At 46.8% G+C, this 18,500-nt stretch overlaps 1 protein-coding gene across 5 annotated transcripts in view; it reads left to right on the top strand.

Annotated features, from left to right (window-relative positions):
• The window catches only part of CRACDL (CRACD like), a 50,049-nt gene that overhangs the window by 29,700 nt on the left and 1,849 nt on the right, over positions 1-18,500 (top strand). For all 5 annotated transcript variants that reach the window (XM_088026224.1, XM_088026222.1, XM_088026221.1 and 2 more), the window contains one exon: positions 17,196-17,368. In XM_088026224.1, coding sequence (XP_087882350.1) covers positions 17,196-17,368 — 173 coding nt within the window. The remainder of the gene's footprint in view (positions 1-17,195; positions 17,369-18,500) is intronic.

The following is an 18,500-nucleotide window of genomic DNA, read 5'->3' as shown; positions in this document are numbered from 1 at the left end:
TGAAGGTGACAGTTCTAGGCAGAAGTGCCAGGAACATGCCCTCAAAGAGCCCACATGCGTGGCTTTCCTGATCCACGGCCCCTTGACTCAGCGGTGGTTTTTTGCTATTGCTGTGGCCCCTACATTAGGATAGTCAGTGAGGGAGCCTTGGGAGAGGTTCAAGCTGGAGCTCATGATCCACTCTGCAAATCGCCAGTGAGGTTATTGAAGCTATTGTAGAGTGTTTCAGAAACCCATTGAGATATCAAGGGAGGAGGGGGTTTGCTCGGTGCAGATAAAACCCTGACATCAGCACCGTCCACCTTCATAGCCCGTTATTGAAAATGTCTCTCAGGGGCTTGCTGACTGAATGGAACTTAAACACAGGATACTTGGGTTCATGGTCAGAGCTGGAAAAGCAGCTTCCAAGGGCAATGCTTGACATGTTAATAATTTATAACTTCCTCAGCATAAGCTGTGAGAGTTGGGATTGTTCATCGTCAAATGCCTGGAATGGTCTATAAAGACCTTATCTTTTTTTCTTTAATTTAAAAAATACAATATAGTATATATTAACAGCTTGACTTAAAAGTATAGCATAAAAGAATTGTCTTGTCCATTTGTTAACATTTTCTAAGCCACAGAAATAACTGATCCAGATGAATTCCAGGGTGAAAGAATCCAGGTTACTTTAGGGCGGGGGTAGTGATTTTCATTTCAGTGCAGAGAGAGGAAGGGAAGAATTACCCTCATTCTGCTTGAAACCGACTCTCCCAAAGTGTGGTTGGTATTTGAGGGGCAAATATCAGGACAGGCTGTGGCTGCTGCCTGGGACCTTGGGGTCTGGGGGATGCCTCATGTAGACCAGAGCAGAATCGCAGGGTCTTTGCTGTCAGATCCCATTAGTGAAAGCAGCCTCTGTGTCTCCCCCAGACACTGGATCTGCTTGTGGTTTAATTCATTCCTATTATTTCTGTCATTCTCATTGCTCCCAAAATCTAGCCACTGGAAGCAATGAAATTCATATAAAACATACAGATAATAAAAGTTTTAATAACAGTATTATTCAGCTTTCCAGAAAGGCCTAATTACTGCTGTTTATTATCTTGTGGTAGCAGGCACTTTACCCAGAACTCCCAGATGGGCTGCCACCCCTGTTCCCCTTTCAGGGGCACACACCATAAAGCCAGGTTACTGAGGTGTCGCAGGTGGGACTCAAGCACTTTGTCCTCAGCACTCCTGCTTATCCTTCCTCCTCTCGTCCACATTCTGTCTTCTTTCTCTGAAGGCGTGGAAGAACCCTTCAGCGGGGGAGGCAGGGAGGATTCCCTAGTTGTTGCAGTAAACAGAGGAGCCCAGCTTTGCCAAGTGGGCTGGACCTCACAGGGCCAGTTGGGGTGGTTACCGCAAGGCCAGTACCATATTTGTGGTCATCAGTGCAAGGGAGACCATTAATAGGAGGTGAATGGCTCAGGGTTACCAGCCTTGTTCATTTGTGCAGGACATTACCCCTCCTCCTGGTAGGCCAGTCCATATCGGAGTCTAAATGACAGGTCGGAAAGCACCCTCCTGAGCACAGGATGAGTAGGGCAGAAGAGTTAGAGATTCTCGTGTGGAAAAATGGCAAAATACACAAGGTATATAGAAAAAAACAGCCACTTAGGAGTCCACTTTCTAGATATTGTCCCTGTTGGCCTTTACTTCTGGTCGTTCTTCTTTCTCTGTGTGTAATTTATATTTCATGTAGTTGTGGTCACATGTGGGATATTTTGGAGAATAGCTAGACAAATTGCCATTGTCACTTAGGGGCCTCATTTGATAATGAGCCTTAGCCTCCAGTCAAGCTCATTAGGTCCAGATGGGCTGGTGATAACAGTGGCACAGCCAGGTCTCTGAACCTCTTTCTCTAGTACTCACTCATTATGCATCCATTCTTGCAACAAATATTTCATGCATTTCTGCCATGCACACAGCACTGTGCCGTCTCCAAAAGGCAGTCAGGACAAACATGAGGACCTCCTCCTCAAGGAGCTTACCAGTCTGAGGAGGCAGGTGGCAGCTGGATGCCACAGGGGAGTGTAGGTAGATGCCCATCTTGTCTTTGGGTGTCGGGGGCATTTTCTGGAGGAAAGCAACTGTCACCTACTCTAATGATATAGTTACTTTAGATGTATTCAAGTTCATTCGAGTAGGGGGTCTTTTTTGGTATCATGCTAAAAAAATATACAGATCATTGAACAGTGCAGGGCCTAAGGGCACCGGCCCCCTGTGCTGTCAAAAAATCCACATATAATCCCCAAAATTAACTACGAATAGCCTACTCTTGATCCTTTATTGATAACATGAACAGTTGATTAACATATATTCTGTGTTATATGTATTGTATACTGCATTCTTACTGTTAAGTAAGCTAACAAAAAGAAAATATTATTAAGAAAATCATAAGAGAAAACATGTTTACAGTACTGTACTCTATTTATCCAAAAAAATTCAAATACAAATGGATGCTAGCACTTCACACCTTTGTTGCTCAAGGGTCAACTGTGTTCATATATCTTGAATTCTTAAAGAAAACCAAGTCTGTTCATGCCTGTCTTTTCTTTTGGCCTGTCCTCCCCTTCACCATCCCTTCCTGACCAAGTATGGTCAACACTCTGGGCCTCTGTTTCTCCACCTTTCCTGTGCCCCTCAAACGGCGTATATTTTCTCATCCTTGGTTGCCTCCCAGTGCACCAGCCTCTCCTTGGTGCCCCCAGACAGAACACATCTCAGGTTTCCACCTGTTTCCTCAAATTCTCTCTTCCCTTGACCCCTTCAGCCATAGCAACCAGCCCCTGGCCATCTGTGGGCACAAATCTCAACATTCATAATTCAGTTTATCCACACCTCCCCCACCCCAGATCATTTTCCTTCTCAGTTCCCCCATCTATGCAGATAAGCTAGAGATCTCTGAGTCGTCAAAAAGATTTTAATATGGAAAATACTGAAAGGCCTAAAAATTATAGGGAAAAATCACCTTGTAATCCTGCTTTTCTGTAGTTACATAAAAAGGGACATGCCTTTCTGACCAAAATGGAGTAAACACACACCACCCTCTCTCTCCCACTGATGAAATTTAAAACCCTGGACAAAATGCAGGAAGTGAACGTCAGGATTCTGAAAGGCAGGTAAGAATGGATGGGCTGGGTAGCGAGATCAGGACTCTGAAGACCTCCCTGCCCTACCACCGTGGTACCAACAACCCTTGCAGGCCCCAGCTCTGTGATTCTCCAGTCCTGCTGCTCCTGCTCCCAGCCACCACCAGGCCCAGCTCCAGCTCCAGCTCCAAAGGACAGAGTTTGTTGGATGGTCTTGGCCCTACTCCAGGTGAGCGCTAGCAGCTAAGCAGCAAGCTGCTGTATATGACAGCAGTCCCAGCAGGGTGGAGCTCCTTGGATTTTTCTCATCCCTGTGCCAGGCAAGTGCCAGCAGCAGACTGGAACCTCTTGTCCTGGTCGCTGTGGCAATGGCATCTTTTAGGGCAGAGCTTTTTTAATCCTTCCAGTCCTACTCAGGTGAGCACCAGCAAAAAGGCACCCACCTCCACCCATAGCAGCACCTGAGGGTCAGAGCCCTTTAACTCTCTAGAGAGCACCCTGGCAGAGGTCTGGTAATGAAACTACAGCCCCTCCACAGCAGTGGCAACAGTGACAGGTGTGCAGGTGGTGGTCCCGCAGGCTTCTTTCTCTCGCCACTCTGCCCTGAGGGGCCCCAGTCACGAGAGCACACCGCAGTACAGAGGCTAACCCCTGGTTTTCTAGCCAGAGAAACTTGGGGGTGGAAATCACAAAAAGGAAACACCTGAGGAAGGGTCCTTTACCTACGTGTATGAAGTGCAGGATTCTTCTCCAAGTTGCACCTGCATGAGACCAACTAGAATCAGCACAGCAAAACCTTTGAGAATTTTAACAGGACCGAGTCTCAACATAACACTCAAAATGTCTAGGATACAAACCAAAAGTGTCCAACATACAAAAGAATCAGGAGAACCTAAAAAATTCTCTAAGAAAAAAGCAATCAACACACACCAACCTTGAGGTGATCCAAATGTTAGCATTATTAGACACTTTATTTATTTATTTTTATTTTTAACAATAGTATTTATTTTTTAAAAAATGCAACAAACTCATGAGTTTATGGTTTTAAAAAAACTGCTTATTTTGTGCCCTCTTATGCTTGAATATAAAGCTCTCTGTGAATATTAGTAAGAGCCACTATGTGAAATTTATTATTAATCGTCTTTTTTTAGGCACAAAGCTTTGCTGTATTCTGTTTTAGCAGCAGAAACTGGAATTGAAGTTAGACAAAGACTTGAAAACAAGTACACCATTTTCTATGAAGTAAGAGTGAGCACTCTTGAAATGAATGGAAAGATAGAAATTTTCTGCAAAGAAATAGAAGCTATTAAAAAAATACAGGCTTCTTAGAACAGGAAAACACAGTAACAGAAATAAAAGAGTCATTAGAAGAACTCAGTAGAATAGAGATCACAAATGAACCCATGAGCTTCAAGACAGATGAATAGGAAATATCTAGCCTGAGTGTGGAGAGGGAAAAAAAAAAAGCCTCAGAGACCATTGGAACACTGTTAAAAAGTCTAACATTCATATCATAGGAATTCAGAAGGAGAAGAGAAAGATTGGAGCAGAAAAAAATATCTGAAGGAATAGTGACTGAAAACTTCCTAAATTTTTGAAAAACATGAATTTACAGATCCAAGGAGCTCAGGTGAATTATTTTTGCCTTTGTTTTTAAAAAGCCATATTTGCATGGGTTTATTTCATCTTCTCAACAAATGGTTCTGGAGCATGTGAACATCCGTGAGCAAAAATAGGAACCTTGACCTAAGTCACATCATGCACCAGGATTAACTCAAAAGGGGGCCAATGAGTTAAATATAAAGTGAGACTATAAAACTTTCAGGAACTTTTAGGAGAAAATCTTTGGAACATAGGACCAGGCAAAGAGTTCTTAGACTTGACATCAAAGCATGATCCATAAGAGGAAAAATTGATAAATTGGACTTCACCGGAATTAAAACTTTTGCTCTGCCAAAGACCCCATTAAGAGGATAAAAAGACAACCTACAGAATGTGAGAAAATATCTGCAAACCACATATCCAATAAAGGATTAGTATCTAAAATATATAAAGCATTTCCAAAAGTCAACAGTACAAAGCCAAAAAATACAGTTAGAAAATGGGCAGAATAAATGAGCAGATATTTCACCAGTGGGAATATACCAATGGCAAAGAATCATGTGAAAGGATGTTCAACATCATAAGCCATTACAGAAACACCAATTAAGACAATACTGAGATATCATTACATATTAGAATGGCTGAAATAAAAGAGCTAATCTGACCACATGCTGGAGAGGACGCAGAGCAACTGGAACTCTTATACATTGCTAGAGGAAATGCAAAACGGTGCAGTCACTTTGGAAAACAGGTTGGCGGCTTCTTAACAAAATTAAAAATACACTTACATTATGACATAGCAATTCCACATCTAAGTATTTATTCTAGATAGATGAAAACTTAGGTTCACACAAAAGCCTGTACATGAATGTTTATGGCAGCATTATTCATAGTCACCAAAAACTGGAGACACCCCAAATATCCTTCAATCAGTCATTCAAATAATGGAATATTACTCAGCAATAAAAAAAGAATGAACTGTCAGTGCACATAATAATGTCTTAAGTACATATGCTAAGTGAAAGGAACCAGTCTTAAAAGATTACAAACTGTATTATTCCATTTATATGACATCTGGATGAGGCAAAAATATAGAGACAGAACAGATCAGTAGTTGTCAGGGGCTGGGGGTAGAGATAGGGTCCCCCTACAAAAGGGTAGCATGAGAGAATTCTTTGGGGTGTTGACAATTTGTGTTTGTGACTTTTTACAAGAATCTAAGTGTGTTAAAACTCCTAGAACTGTATAACAAAAAAGATGAATTTTACTCTATGTAAATTTTAGAATAATCATTTAAATGGCACAAAAAAGTGACAGTCGCCTCTTCTCCACCCCTCTCTGAACCTCGGAAATCCCACCCACAGAAAGAACCACCACCAGCCCCTTCCTGTGCACTTTGCAGTCAGAGCTACATCAATATCAACATACAGATAGAGGCACATGAGTCTTTTTTTTTTCCCCACAAAAGTGTTATACGTATTGGCTCACAATTTGATACTTTTACTCCACAATAAGACATGGGCCTCTTTTCTGATCAGAATGAGTCACTCGATCTCATTCCTTTTAAGGGCTACAGAGTACACATGTCATATTTTATTTAACCATTCCCTACTTGAAGGGCATTCGGAGTGCATTGAGGGTTTTTTTTGGTTTTTGGGGTTTTTTTTGCTGCAATAACTATTCTTTTTTATTTCAATGGAATCACACTGTTGCTTCTCTAGGATAGATTCTTAAAAGTGGGCTTTCTGACTCAAGCTTCAGATTGCCCCCCGTACCAGTTCACACCTATTCTAACAGAATAGAGATTTTTCTCCTCCCTCTCATCAGCACGAGGTGTTGTCAGTTTTTTTTTTTTTTTCAATCCAATTGATGAAAATGTCCTCCTTGGTCAGCAGGTCCTGGCCATCCTAATGTGGAGTGTCTTTATCCTGCTCCCACGTCAGCCCTCTTGGTCTTTAACCCGACGCCCACAGCACCTCCCTGCGACTCTCTCTTCCCCGGTCTGGGTCTAACCATGGAGCTTTCCTCTTTAAAACTCTCGATGCCTTCCCACTGTATACGGGAATAAAAGACGCCTGGGGAAGGCATTTAAGGCTTTGTAGATTCTGGCCGAGGTCAACATTTCTGCCTTCCTAAGTTCGCCGGCTACTCCTTCACTTCCTCTGACATCTCCAGCCCCACCCATGCCACCAGCTCCCCTCCCCACTCTGCACACACCCCTGCTTGCCCCGAGTGAACTCTGCATTCCTGAACTCGATCTTGAGCCCCCTGAGCACATCCACGGTTTTGTTTTTCTCTGTGGAGTATCCGTGCCTGGGGGTCTCCTGACCTGCAGTGGGTGTACCCTGCCGTGTTTTGCAGGACACCAAGGGCAAGGCATGGGGCTGGGTGGTAAGATTGAAGAGTGTGGATATAGAGGTTTTACTCGAAGGTCCAACCTTCAGGGGCTGTGGGGTTCTGAGCAAGTGACTTTCTTAACCTCTGAGTCTTCATTTCCTCCTTTGTAAAACAAGGTTATTAGTAATAGTAATACACGGGGCAGCAAAAGCATTGAAACTACAAAATGTGCTGCAGTTTCAGCCATAATTTCCTAAGTACAGTCATAAGTTCCTAAGGCTGTACCAAAGTATCCTCATCAGAGCTGCATAGAACAGTATGTGGGAATGGGATTCTCTCTGTCCTGGTTTAAATCAGTGAAGACACCAACATGGGAAGACGAGACCCCAGAAGAGTGTGTGTGTGGAATATTGCAGAATAGAGACTGTTTCTCAACCCCCATCAGCACTAGGTGTTGTCAGTCTGTCTTTTTTTTTTTTTTCAATCCAACGGATGAAAATGTCCTCTTTGATCAACAGGTCCTGGCCATCCAAATGTGGATACCAGGAAGGTATGAGAATCTTCTGGTTCCCATCTGGGGCAGGGTAATGGGCCATAGGTCAGGGTCGTGTTCTGCTTTGCTCTGTCTAAAACCTGGCAGCCCAGCAGTCAGGTTCCTACAAAGGTGCAGCCCACTCCCTAGGGTATGGAGGGTTAGTGCCACCCACCATCCGTCTACCACACTGGTGCCGCTTTGAGTGCATGAAGCACTTTTCTCCAGGGCAGTCGTAAACCTCGTGTGGGGACTGAAGCCCCCTGTGTGCTTAGCCCAGGGCTCAGTACAGTGGGAGAGAAGTGGGCTTGAAGAGGGAAGGCAGCATCTTCATGACAGAAGCGGGTGAGTGTCCCGGGCAGAGAGTGCCAAAAACCTGAGGGGTGAGGCCAGAGTTGAGGGTTGCAGGGACACCAGCAGGATAGCCCTGGGAGTGCACATCCAGACACAAGGCAGGGGGCACTGGCTGATTTCAGGGAGCGTTCGCCAGATCCTGGAACAGGGGCATCAGCCCAGCTCAGGAATTGGACCACCTGGTCAGTCGGGCACTCTGTGTCAGCCAGAAGGCATCATGGGCTCTGCAAGGCTCCCTCAAGCCGGAAGCTTGGAGCAGCACTGAGATCATTGGTTCCTAGTGCTGGCCGCAAATCGGGGTCATCACCCCCACCGGCTCAGGTAGATGGGTGCAGGGGGAGCCCAGACGATGGGAGTGTTAAAGGCTCCGCAGGTGATCCTAACGTGAGGCCAATGTGGAGAACGCCTGTTCCAGGGCAGTGCTTCTCAAACTTACAGATGTCTGTGAATCTCCTTTAAATGAAGATTCTGATTCTGATGAGGACAGTACTGCTGGTCTACAGATCAGCATTTGAGTAGCAAGCATCCATCTGTGTTAACTAACATGGAACCGTTAGCCTCGTGTGGCTGTTTGTTTATTTATTTATTTATTTATTTTAAGTAAACTCAATGTGGGGCTGGAACTCAGGACCCCAAGATCAGTTGCACGCTTTACCGACTTGAGCCAGCCAGGCACCCCACATGTGGCTGTTTAAATGTAAACTTGAATTAAAATTAAATTTGAAAAAATCAGTTTCTCAGTCACAATGGCCACATCTCAAGGACTCAGCAGCCCTGTATCTTATGACTAGCTGGCAGCACAGAGAGCATTTCCACCACTGCAGAAAGTTCTATTAGATGGCACTGTTATGGGGCAAGTAGTGGCTTCTGTCTGACACCCTGTAAGAGCTGTGCACCTCATCTGTTTGTCTGTGTGTCTGTCTCCCGCACTGTATCAGCTTCCCAAAGCCAGGGTCTGTAGTGGATTTACCACCACTTAACACTCAGTATACAGGTAGATAATGACAATAATAGTTAATGTATATTAGGCACTCACTAAGTGCCAAAAATCATTAAATGCTTTACATTTTAATTTCCAACAATAATCCTGTTTTATAAATGGGAAAGCTGGAACGCAGCATAAAGTGAAAGAACTTGCCCAAAGGAACATAGCACGTGACCTGGGGAGGGGAGTTTGGTGCCATGTAGACGTCCTCTGCAGCCAGATGTTCTTCACTGTTCTGTCGTTCTGTGGTGGTTCTCCATTGGGGGCAATGTTGTCCCCCAGCAGACATTTGGCAGTGTCTGGAGACCTACTTGATTGTCACAGCTGTGGTGGGAGGGAGACGCTACCAGCATCTAGTGCAAGGGGTTAAACATATCACAGTACACAGGACAGCCCCCAACACCAAAGAATCATCCAGTCCCAAGTCTCAATAGTGCCAAGGCTGAGTAACTATTGTTTGCCACTCAATGAATAAGTTATCATGGGGAGAGAATGGTGTATAGGAAAAAGGGGGGGCGGGTCATACTCCTTAATATGAAATGGTCTTTGATATAGTGAATGGAGAGTAAAGACAAAGCCTGTGTTCAAATCCCAGCCTTGTTACATATCAGCCATGTGATCCTGGACAAGTCCTTTACTCCATGAGATTCTGTGCTCCTGTCTCTGAAATGGGGGGTTGAAAAGGTTCTTACAGGGAGGTTTGTGAGGGTCATTAGGAATATGACACTGCTCTGAAAATCAAGACTGAATAAACCTTAGCCGTGAACATTTCTTAGGTGGGGAGAGATTTCCCTACCTGTCCGGGGGTAGCGAGGGAGGGCCAAGGGATAACAGAGGAAGGAAAATCTAAGCCCTGTGGACAAGGGTCATCCCTGAAATTAATCACTTGTTCTCCAGTGGCCACTTGAGACAGATCTTGCAGAATTCCAGCTGTCCCTAGAGAGCCACAAAGAATCCAAGGTGGGGTGTTTGTGTCCATGCTGAATTTTAAGAGAGTGCCATGTAATAGAGTTTCGCTACTTTTTCTCCTTTGTCTGCGGTAGCTCAAAATTATTTTCAGATCAATAGTGTCTCTCCGTCCCCAGTTATATTATCTGGCAGGTAATGGAGAGCTGTCTCCATGCCCAGAGATGGACTTTGGTCACTGCCTTCTGCTGAGAGGCTGTTTTAATTGCACGGTGGCAGGTGAGCAAATGGACTTCGAGTCCAAGCTTGTTTATTACAACTCTATGTCCTCGAGCCTGTCTCCAGCTTCTGGGGTCTCCACTTTGAGATGAGGAGATCGGGCTGGACGGCTTGGGGATGTCTGCTAGGATTGCCCTGAGGAGCGCTGGGCAGCTGTACCTGAAGCTAAGCCAAGAGTGTGACAAAGCCTCTGATGCCTGGGCTGCCCCCAGTAAATGTGCCTGCACATGACCAGTTTCCCGACCTCACACATCCAAATGCACATGTGATTCGTGCATTGCTATTTGTTTATAAATGCTTTTTCACAGATTTCTCACCTAGGAGCAACAGAGTCCTAAAGCAGTTATAGCTTATGCTATGAAAACAAGAAAGAAGGCAAAGCGGGCCCCAGGCCCCCACTGAGGAAAAGACTCACATAAATTGCCACCTTGGAGGCCTGCATAAACCCCTGCCCTTGGACAAGGACTGACCACTCCCCTGCTGAGGAACATGCTGTGTTATCAGACCCTCGTAAATGCTGACCTTGGGAAGCCTCTGACTCCATCGGCCCTTTGCCCAGGCCTGCGTCACTTATAAAACCGTGGCACCCTGAGAGCGGTATCGTTTGACGGGGTGTGCCCCGCGTGGGTGAACAAGCGGGACATGCTCCCTGGAGACTGTCCATGAAACCAGGAAAAAGGGCACAGTCTTGGCCCTCACAGGCTCTCACCTCTTATGATCCAAACAAGCTACCAGGACTGTTTAAAAACAACAGTGGCATTTTTTTTTTTCCTGTTAACGTGGGTTTGAAGATTGTGAGAGAGGAAATCTGTAGGTCTGAGGGTGGGTCTTAGGAGCTGGTGTGAGGAGGAGACCCCAGCAGTGTCTCCTGACCTGGGAGTAGGGAAAAGCCATAAGGACAGTTTGGCCCTGGTGGCCAGGAAAGAGGCTCCCAGACACAGTTGTTGTCCTCGAGAGCACCATTTTGCCATCAGGCTGTGAAGTGACTGTTTAGAGAGGTATGTCCTCTGCCCCTGCTGACCCATGAAGTCTCATTTCGGGGAGGAAATGGAGGAGGAGGGATTCAGGATAAACCTTCAGAGGATGGAGCAGGAGGGCGATGGGCTGGGTGAGGGGGGACAGCAGTAGGAAAGGCGAGTGGTCCAAGGACCTCCTGGTGTTTTGAGGGCTGAGGGGATGTGAAGAGGATGGGAAGGTTCTGCTGACGAGGGAGGGGACATCCTTGGGAGAACCCCGGCCCCCTTCGGCAGTAGCCTTGCCTAATTGCGGTGTGGAAACAGCTCCGTGGTGCACACTTGCCTCGTTTCTGTATCTGGACAGGGAGCTGGACTTTTCCTCCTTGCTATCCAAGCACCAAGTGAGTCCTGATTATCCCAGAGTAGTTTTTGTGGGTTGTTTTGTTTGTTTTTTACTAAGAATGATACACGTGCAAAGAAAGGCACAGGTCATATGTGTGCAGCTTCATGAATTTTCACACACCGAACACACCAGACAAGAAACAGAAGGAGACCAGTGCCCCAGAGGCCCCTCGTGCCTCCTGCCAGCGGGCTCTGGGACTCATTCCTGGACCATGGACCATGTGTTAGCTGTGGAAGGATCCCTCTATTCCTAATTGCTCTTTCAGAAGAGCCTGTATGCAGGGCCCTGGAGAGAGGTGTTAGATTAGAAACAGCCTTCCTGTCTGTAGACTCAGCACTTGCCACGGCCTGGTGCCTTGTGGGCACTCATCAGAGGTACAGTTGATTCTCATTATTTAGAGTAGTTATGCTCCATAAAGTTGCTGTGAATACTGAATTAGCGAATACCGAACCACTGCTCCTAGAAGAAATAGAGTAGAAATCAGAGTTAGTGAGCCTCTGATTCCATTTCGTCAACTGATCAGCACATAACCTTGTTTTATGCGTGTTTCTGTTTAAAGACACCGTATTGTATGTATTAGTGATTAATTACCATCCAGCTCACAGCCAACAAAACTGAAACTCAGGCCTGAATGAAGGTCATCTGACAAATGTATTTCCTCCGTGAGGTACCTCACAGTCTTCTTGTGCTCAGGAACACTGGACAGCACTTTAGCAGTAGATGGGGCTATTTTAGACAGTAAAATCCCCCGAAAGAACCCCCAAAAATGCAAAAAAAATGTGGCACTAAGTTTACCGCGAAAAGGACATTTGTTTACAGTATGAAAGCAGAAGCAGGAAAGAAACTGAGAGTCCCCTTGTTCGACATCAGCTGGGACCGTGCTCGTCCAGATACTGAAACTTTTCACTGCTCTGCACATGTCTGCCGATGCCCGTGAAGGCTCACAAGAACCGGTCTGGGCATTACAAATACATTTTAGTGAGTAGGGGAATTCACAAATACGGAATCCACAAACGGGGAGGACTGACTGTATTGGTTGAATGAGGAGAGGGAGGAATGGCAGTTAGTTTAATTTGGAGGTAGAAGTAGAGCACACCCCCATCGCACATCATTCAAAACAGGAGCTTGCTCTGTGAAAAGCCCTTACTCCCCAAATGCTCAGCACAGTTTTGAGACAGTTTGCTCACATGAGAATTAAAAGCCCAAGTTCTGTAAGATCGCCCAGCCTCGCTCATGGACAGCACTGGTGAGGAGCGACTGCAGACTTTGCCAGCATGTATTGATCAGGCACTGTCTGTGTAAGCTGAGACTGACAATCGATCAATAAATACTTTTTAAAAAAACCCCAAACCCTCACCTTTCATATAGGAAACCTGGCATAAACCCTTAGCATAGGTGAGGCCTCACGTGTCCCCAGAGTCCAGGATCCCACCCCCACTCCACCAGGCCCCTTTGTGTTGACACACCTCATCGCCCCCATGTAACCCAGGGCCGCGGCGGAGGACCTGGAGGGGAGACAGAAACGGAGGATGTTTGCTGTTATTGGAGCACCTAGGCACTGTTCTGGCTCTGGCTAGTTGTGACAGATGTTAATGATGCATGCACTTTAGATCATGTGTAAACTCAGGCCTCTCCTTCCACAAAGAGTGTTTTGAAAAGCTGGGAATGAGCCGTTGATACGTATTTTTAAGATGACAGCATAATGGAAAAAGATTCTTAGGAGCGCGCCAAAGTGTTAGCACAGTTTTCCTGGGTTATTGGTTTACGGAAAACTTTCTTCTCCTTTTTTATACTTTTATCTGCCTTCTGAATTTGTACAATGTGTGTGTGTACTTTTATAAACAAGGAAGACATTTGTGAAAGGAGAAAGATTCTTAAAAATTGCGGCTTCAAAAATGGCAGCATATGCTAAATCCCGCTGTCCCGCTGTGTGTTAGCTTAGGGCAGAGATTTGCTTTATTTTTCTCAGCCAAAGAGCAGGAAACCCTGGTAGTTTACACTGTACAGCTCATTGCCTCTCACTCAGAAGATAGTCTTCATGACAGCTCCCAGCTTCCAGACTCACAGCTGTGTCCTGCCTGTCACATGGGGTGTAGACCACTGTTGGAGTCCCAGCCTCATCCCCTCAGTGGGTCATTACAGAAGTCTTTCTGAATGAAAGAAACTGTACCCAAGGCCAAATTGTAATAAGCACCAAAAAGAAAAAGAAAAAAAAAATCACTGACCAGTAAGTCAAAATGAGGTGAGAAGAGTCATCTGCCTCATAGAGAGCCAGTTGACTATCTCTAGAAATGGTGTAACATTGAGGATTTTGTGAATGGTTCATTTTAAGTCTTGCATACAAATAGCTTGGTCAAAATGCTAAACGTGGGTCCAAAAGCTGTGTGGTTTTCTTCCCCATTGTATTTAGAGTTGGGGCGGGGCGGGGGGGGGCATGGGTATTTTCAGAGTGATATATATAGTAGGCTCCCAGGAAGATGGATGAAAATTGGGCTGCCATCTTGGGCAGTGTGTACTTGCATCAGAGTCTGCCTGCCAGCTGGCGGTCCACAATACATAGCATCTACAAGAAGGAATAGAGTGCTTGCTATTCTAGAGAGTGTGGCTTCGGTGGGCACTGCGTTGCTTGGGCCAGGCTCCTCCATGACACAGACCGCATGGCTTTGTCCACCCTCCCCAGCCCATGAGGGACAAGGCAACTGTCCTTACAGTGTGGTTCATGAGGAGACAAGGACACGCACAGCATCAGGATGTAGTCTGCTTGAACCATCATGGACCATGTCCTTGGCAACCAAGAGTCAGCCTTGCCGCCTGGCCCAGCAAAAGGCTGGGAGACAATCCAGTGCTTGCTTTGGGTTTGTTTTGTTTTATTTTGTTTTGTTTTGTCACAGGAGAGGACACTGGCAAATGGCTTACTGGCCTCCATCATGTCCTGGCTAGGATGTGACCAAAGTCTGCATCTCTCCTCAAGTGGGAATAACAACAACAGAATAACAGCAGTACCCTTTGCGGGGGCAGCTCGCACTCTTTAGCTCACTCGGTGCCAGACACTGTGCTAAGTCCTTCCCGTGGGTGATCCCATTACATCTTTACAATCACGTAGGAGGCATAGATAGTGGATGATCTCGTTCAATCTTCAGTCACATTAGGAGAGGTACACACTGCTCCTTTCCTCATTTTACACTGAAATTGAGTCACAGAGAGGTTCTGGAATTTGCCCAAAAGCACCTTGCTAGCCTGAGGCCTTCTTCTAGACATGGAGGCCCCAGGACCACATCAGTAGCTGCTCTGTTTCCTGGCCCCAGGGAGGAAGCAGTCCTCATTACCACAGCCTATTGAACTAACCCTCAAGAACGAGAGCTCTTGGAAATGAATGCTTGAACAATAAATATACTTTTCAAATTAAACCCTTGAAGTGGGAAAGCATGTTAAGAAGAAGGAATCTGGAGAAAAACTAATGTATAAACTCCTCATACCCTCCCTCTTTGACAGAATCATATCCTCAAAATAACAACAACAAATTATTTTCCCCTACCAAAAGTTGCCCTCCTATGAAATTAGGTTATCTAGGGCAAGCTTTGTGGCTGTCACAGCTTCCTGCATCTAGAGCATTCTGTCTCCCAGAAATTTTACTCTACTTATGCTGTACAGCAGGTCAAGTCTGCTGCCTTTCATTCCAGGAGAGATGTGTTTGGGGGAGTCCCTCTCTTTCAGGCTCTCAGTTGAGGAGATCACACAGATACAGACATGAATTGGTGGTTTCCTGTGCGTGAGAAACGTTCCTGGGCTGTTTATTGCTGTCCCGGGCATACCTGACAGCTTGCAAAACCTGTTGGCATTTGGGGAAGAGAAATTGAGATGTCAAAGCCCTTTAGCCAAATCCCCAGAAGATTAAGGTCGTCTGTGTGTTGAGGCAGAAAGAAGAAAACAAAGGAGTGTTTTCAGCTCCTTTTAATCTGCTGCCACATCTATATTATCCTGGGATTAATGACATTTTGAACATGTCTAATCTCAGAAGCTGTTTTATGGTTGACCCTTGACCCTGAATATTCAGCTGTAGAGCCACAGCATGCTGTGGGGGTTTGGCGTCTGAAACCCGCCTTATCCTGCACGGTACGTGGGTCTTCATTCCCTCCTCCTCCTTTTCCTTGTGGGATATGGCACATGTGCCCTCCCCAACCCTTGCCCCTGCTGCGGTGCCAACTGCGGACCAGAGTGGCCACCTGGGCGTTCTGCCCCAGAGCAGAATGCAGTCTCAGCCCGCTGCTCTGCCTGGGCTGACCTGGGACAGGCCCTGACTGTGGGTTACATGAGGCTCCAGGTGGAATCGCAGGCCTCTCTGAACCATGGTAGGATGGTAGGATGCTTAGTGGCTTTTCTCCATCCTTCCCGGTGTCTGGAATGTGCCCCACCCCTCCTGTGCCCTCCACCCATGAGGCTGGCCCTGGACCATCCTGTGAAAGGGTCATCACTAGGGGTTCCCTGGGGACCAGCGAGGTGGAGGCCTCAGGGAGCAGCCGGGAGAGCGAGAGCCATTCTCAGCTGTCCAGGCCAGGGAGAGGTCAGTGTGTGAAGCCAGAGGCCCTTTCCAGCTCTGACACGAGACTGAAGCTTGTGGAGCCCTGGCTTCCGTCCCCCGCCCCTCCTTGGTGAGCTGGGGATGGAGAGAAAAAGACTGCAGGCTGAACCGGAGGCAGGAACAAGAACAGAGAGAGTAACGTCCTATCACAGCCGAGCAAGGGGTGGTGTATGCCAGGCCACCAAGAACAACGGCACTAACTCATCCCAGACGTCTGCATGCATTGCAGGACATGGACCTTGCCTCCTCTTGCTGACTGGGATGTCAAAGGGAAAGTGGGAAGGGGCCAGGGGCCAGGCATATGGGGAGGGACTTGTGTCTGTGTTTTGTGTGGTGGCAGGCAGACATTCAGAGAGGCAGGCTCGTGGAGAACCTTTGGATTCAGCGTACTTTCGATATACCTATGAGAAGCCACTAAGCCATAGGTTTCCTTGAAGTAGGCTTGCTGCTTTCTTCTGTGGCTGAAGGTAGTAAATTTTCATCATAGAAAATACAAAAATACAGAAGAGTTGAAAAGAGGGACAGCAACCCATGGCGTTCCCTTCCAAAGATAAGCATTGTGGACACAGAAGAAAATTCAACAAAACCTTGTGGTTTTGAAGGCACTGTTTCTCGTCTCTCTAGAACATTAAGGAAAACAACTGTGGCTAGTTTTGGTGTCACTGTCTGCAAAAGGAAGGTTATGCTTACAAGTTTTTTAAAAAAAGAATAACAGTGTGTCTACAAAACTGCCAAGCAAATTAGGAATCAGGTAGTATTCCCCCTAGTAGTATTCCACTAGCCCCCAAATGACGGGCTTATATGAAAGAAATCTTACCTATTTATGTGCTTGCTCTTATCTCATTCCAGAAAGTATTCTGTGGGAGGAAGGTGGCTTTAAAATGTGCGGATAGGAACAGCTGCATTTAATATTTTGTGGCTCAGACTAGAGGAGCATCATCTCTTTGATGCATCCTTAAATGAGAAAACCAAGTCCCCTAAAGAAAAGTAATAGTCTTGCCAGAAAGGCTCCCAGGCCCTCTTTCCTCCTCCCTCACCCACCCGGCCTCCTGCCCCTCTGTGCGGTGTTCTTTGTGTGGGGGAAGCCCAAGGTGAGACTGGACAGGGGCTGGGAGGTTTTGCATAACCTTGTGTCTTTACCCACAGAGAAGGGTCCCCCTCCTGCAGCCGAGGGCCAGCCTGCACCACCCTGGATCACCATCGCTCGGCAGAAGCGACGAGGGACCTCGGACCAGCCCCCAAACCAGGAAGACAAGCCGGGGGCCCGCACCATGAAGTCTGAAATGGGAAAGCAAGCCAAGGCGTCCGAGAGAGCCCAGGTGCTTAGAGCAAACGCTTTCTGTCTTTGTGGGTCCCAGAGGGACCAGCTCGCTAGAGCTGGGGCCCTGCACCCCACGCATCCTGCATGGTTATCACAGGGACGCTTGCCTGTGGTGTTTGCTGATGTCTGCCCTCTCTCTGTGCCGGGCTGCTGGAAGTGGGTGGATTGCTCAGGCATTGAGACAGCTCTCTGCTGCCTGCCTCCTAGGCAGCATGGCTCAGCATCTGGAGAAATGGAACGGGATTAAAATAACTTCTCAGTCAGCAGCATGGTGACCATGTCCGCAGCCCCATCTCGGCTCGTTGCGCCACGTGGAAGAGCCCTACGTTTGCTGCGGGGCTGGCTGCCTGCTGGGGCTCCTTCTTCCTCACCGCGGGCTGTGGGGCCGGGACCTGGGTGTTTCACTTTGCACTCTGGGCTGAAACAGTGTTTTCACACCCAAGCAACTGTGCTTGGAAGCAGGATAAGACCCACAGCTTTTGTATTCCCCCTAACAGCCACCACGATAAACCCATACGCATGTTTCAGTGGTGTGAGGAAACAAGCCTGAGCCTGCAGTAGGACCTGCATCCCTTCATTTGGACCCAAACCTCCATCACATCTACCCTTGAAAACCTTCCTGCAGGCTGAGGGAATTTATAAAGCAAATATTAACCAGTCATCTTGGTTTGGGGCATCCATGTTCATACCAGGTATCCTGAAAAATCCCAAAACTATTTCCAAACACAGTTCGCTTTGACTTTTAAATGGAGTCCCTGCCATCCAACATGTGGGGCTGAGGCCCGGTGTGGGGACAGGCAGATGCGTGTGTGGGCTGAGTCCAAGGCCCCATGCTAGCCAGAGTCTGCCATTCTGAAGGCCCCTCTCAGCAAGGGCACAAAGCAGAGCTCTGCCAAGAAGGAACCAGTGGCACGACTCATTTTTGTACAGAAATGCCATAGCCCATTGCCTTTGGTTATGTTTGCCCCCTGTGAGAATCTCAGGTCACCAAACAGCATGTGTGTCTCTCTTGTGTCTTTTTTTTTTTTTTTGAAGATTTTATTTATTTATTTGACAGAGAGAGATACAGCGAGGGAGGGAACACAAGCAGGGGGAGTGGGAGAGGGAGAAGCACGCTTTCCGCTGAGCAG

This window comes from Eumetopias jubatus, unplaced genomic scaffold (genome assembly GCF_037043125.1).
Source record: "Eumetopias jubatus isolate StellerSeaLion01/CBP00866 unplaced genomic scaffold, mEumJub1_p1.0 scaffold_9, whole genome shotgun sequence".
NCBI lineage: Eukaryota > Metazoa > Chordata > Mammalia > Carnivora > Otariidae > Eumetopias > Eumetopias jubatus.
This window is presented reverse-complemented; position numbering and strand designations above follow the sequence as displayed.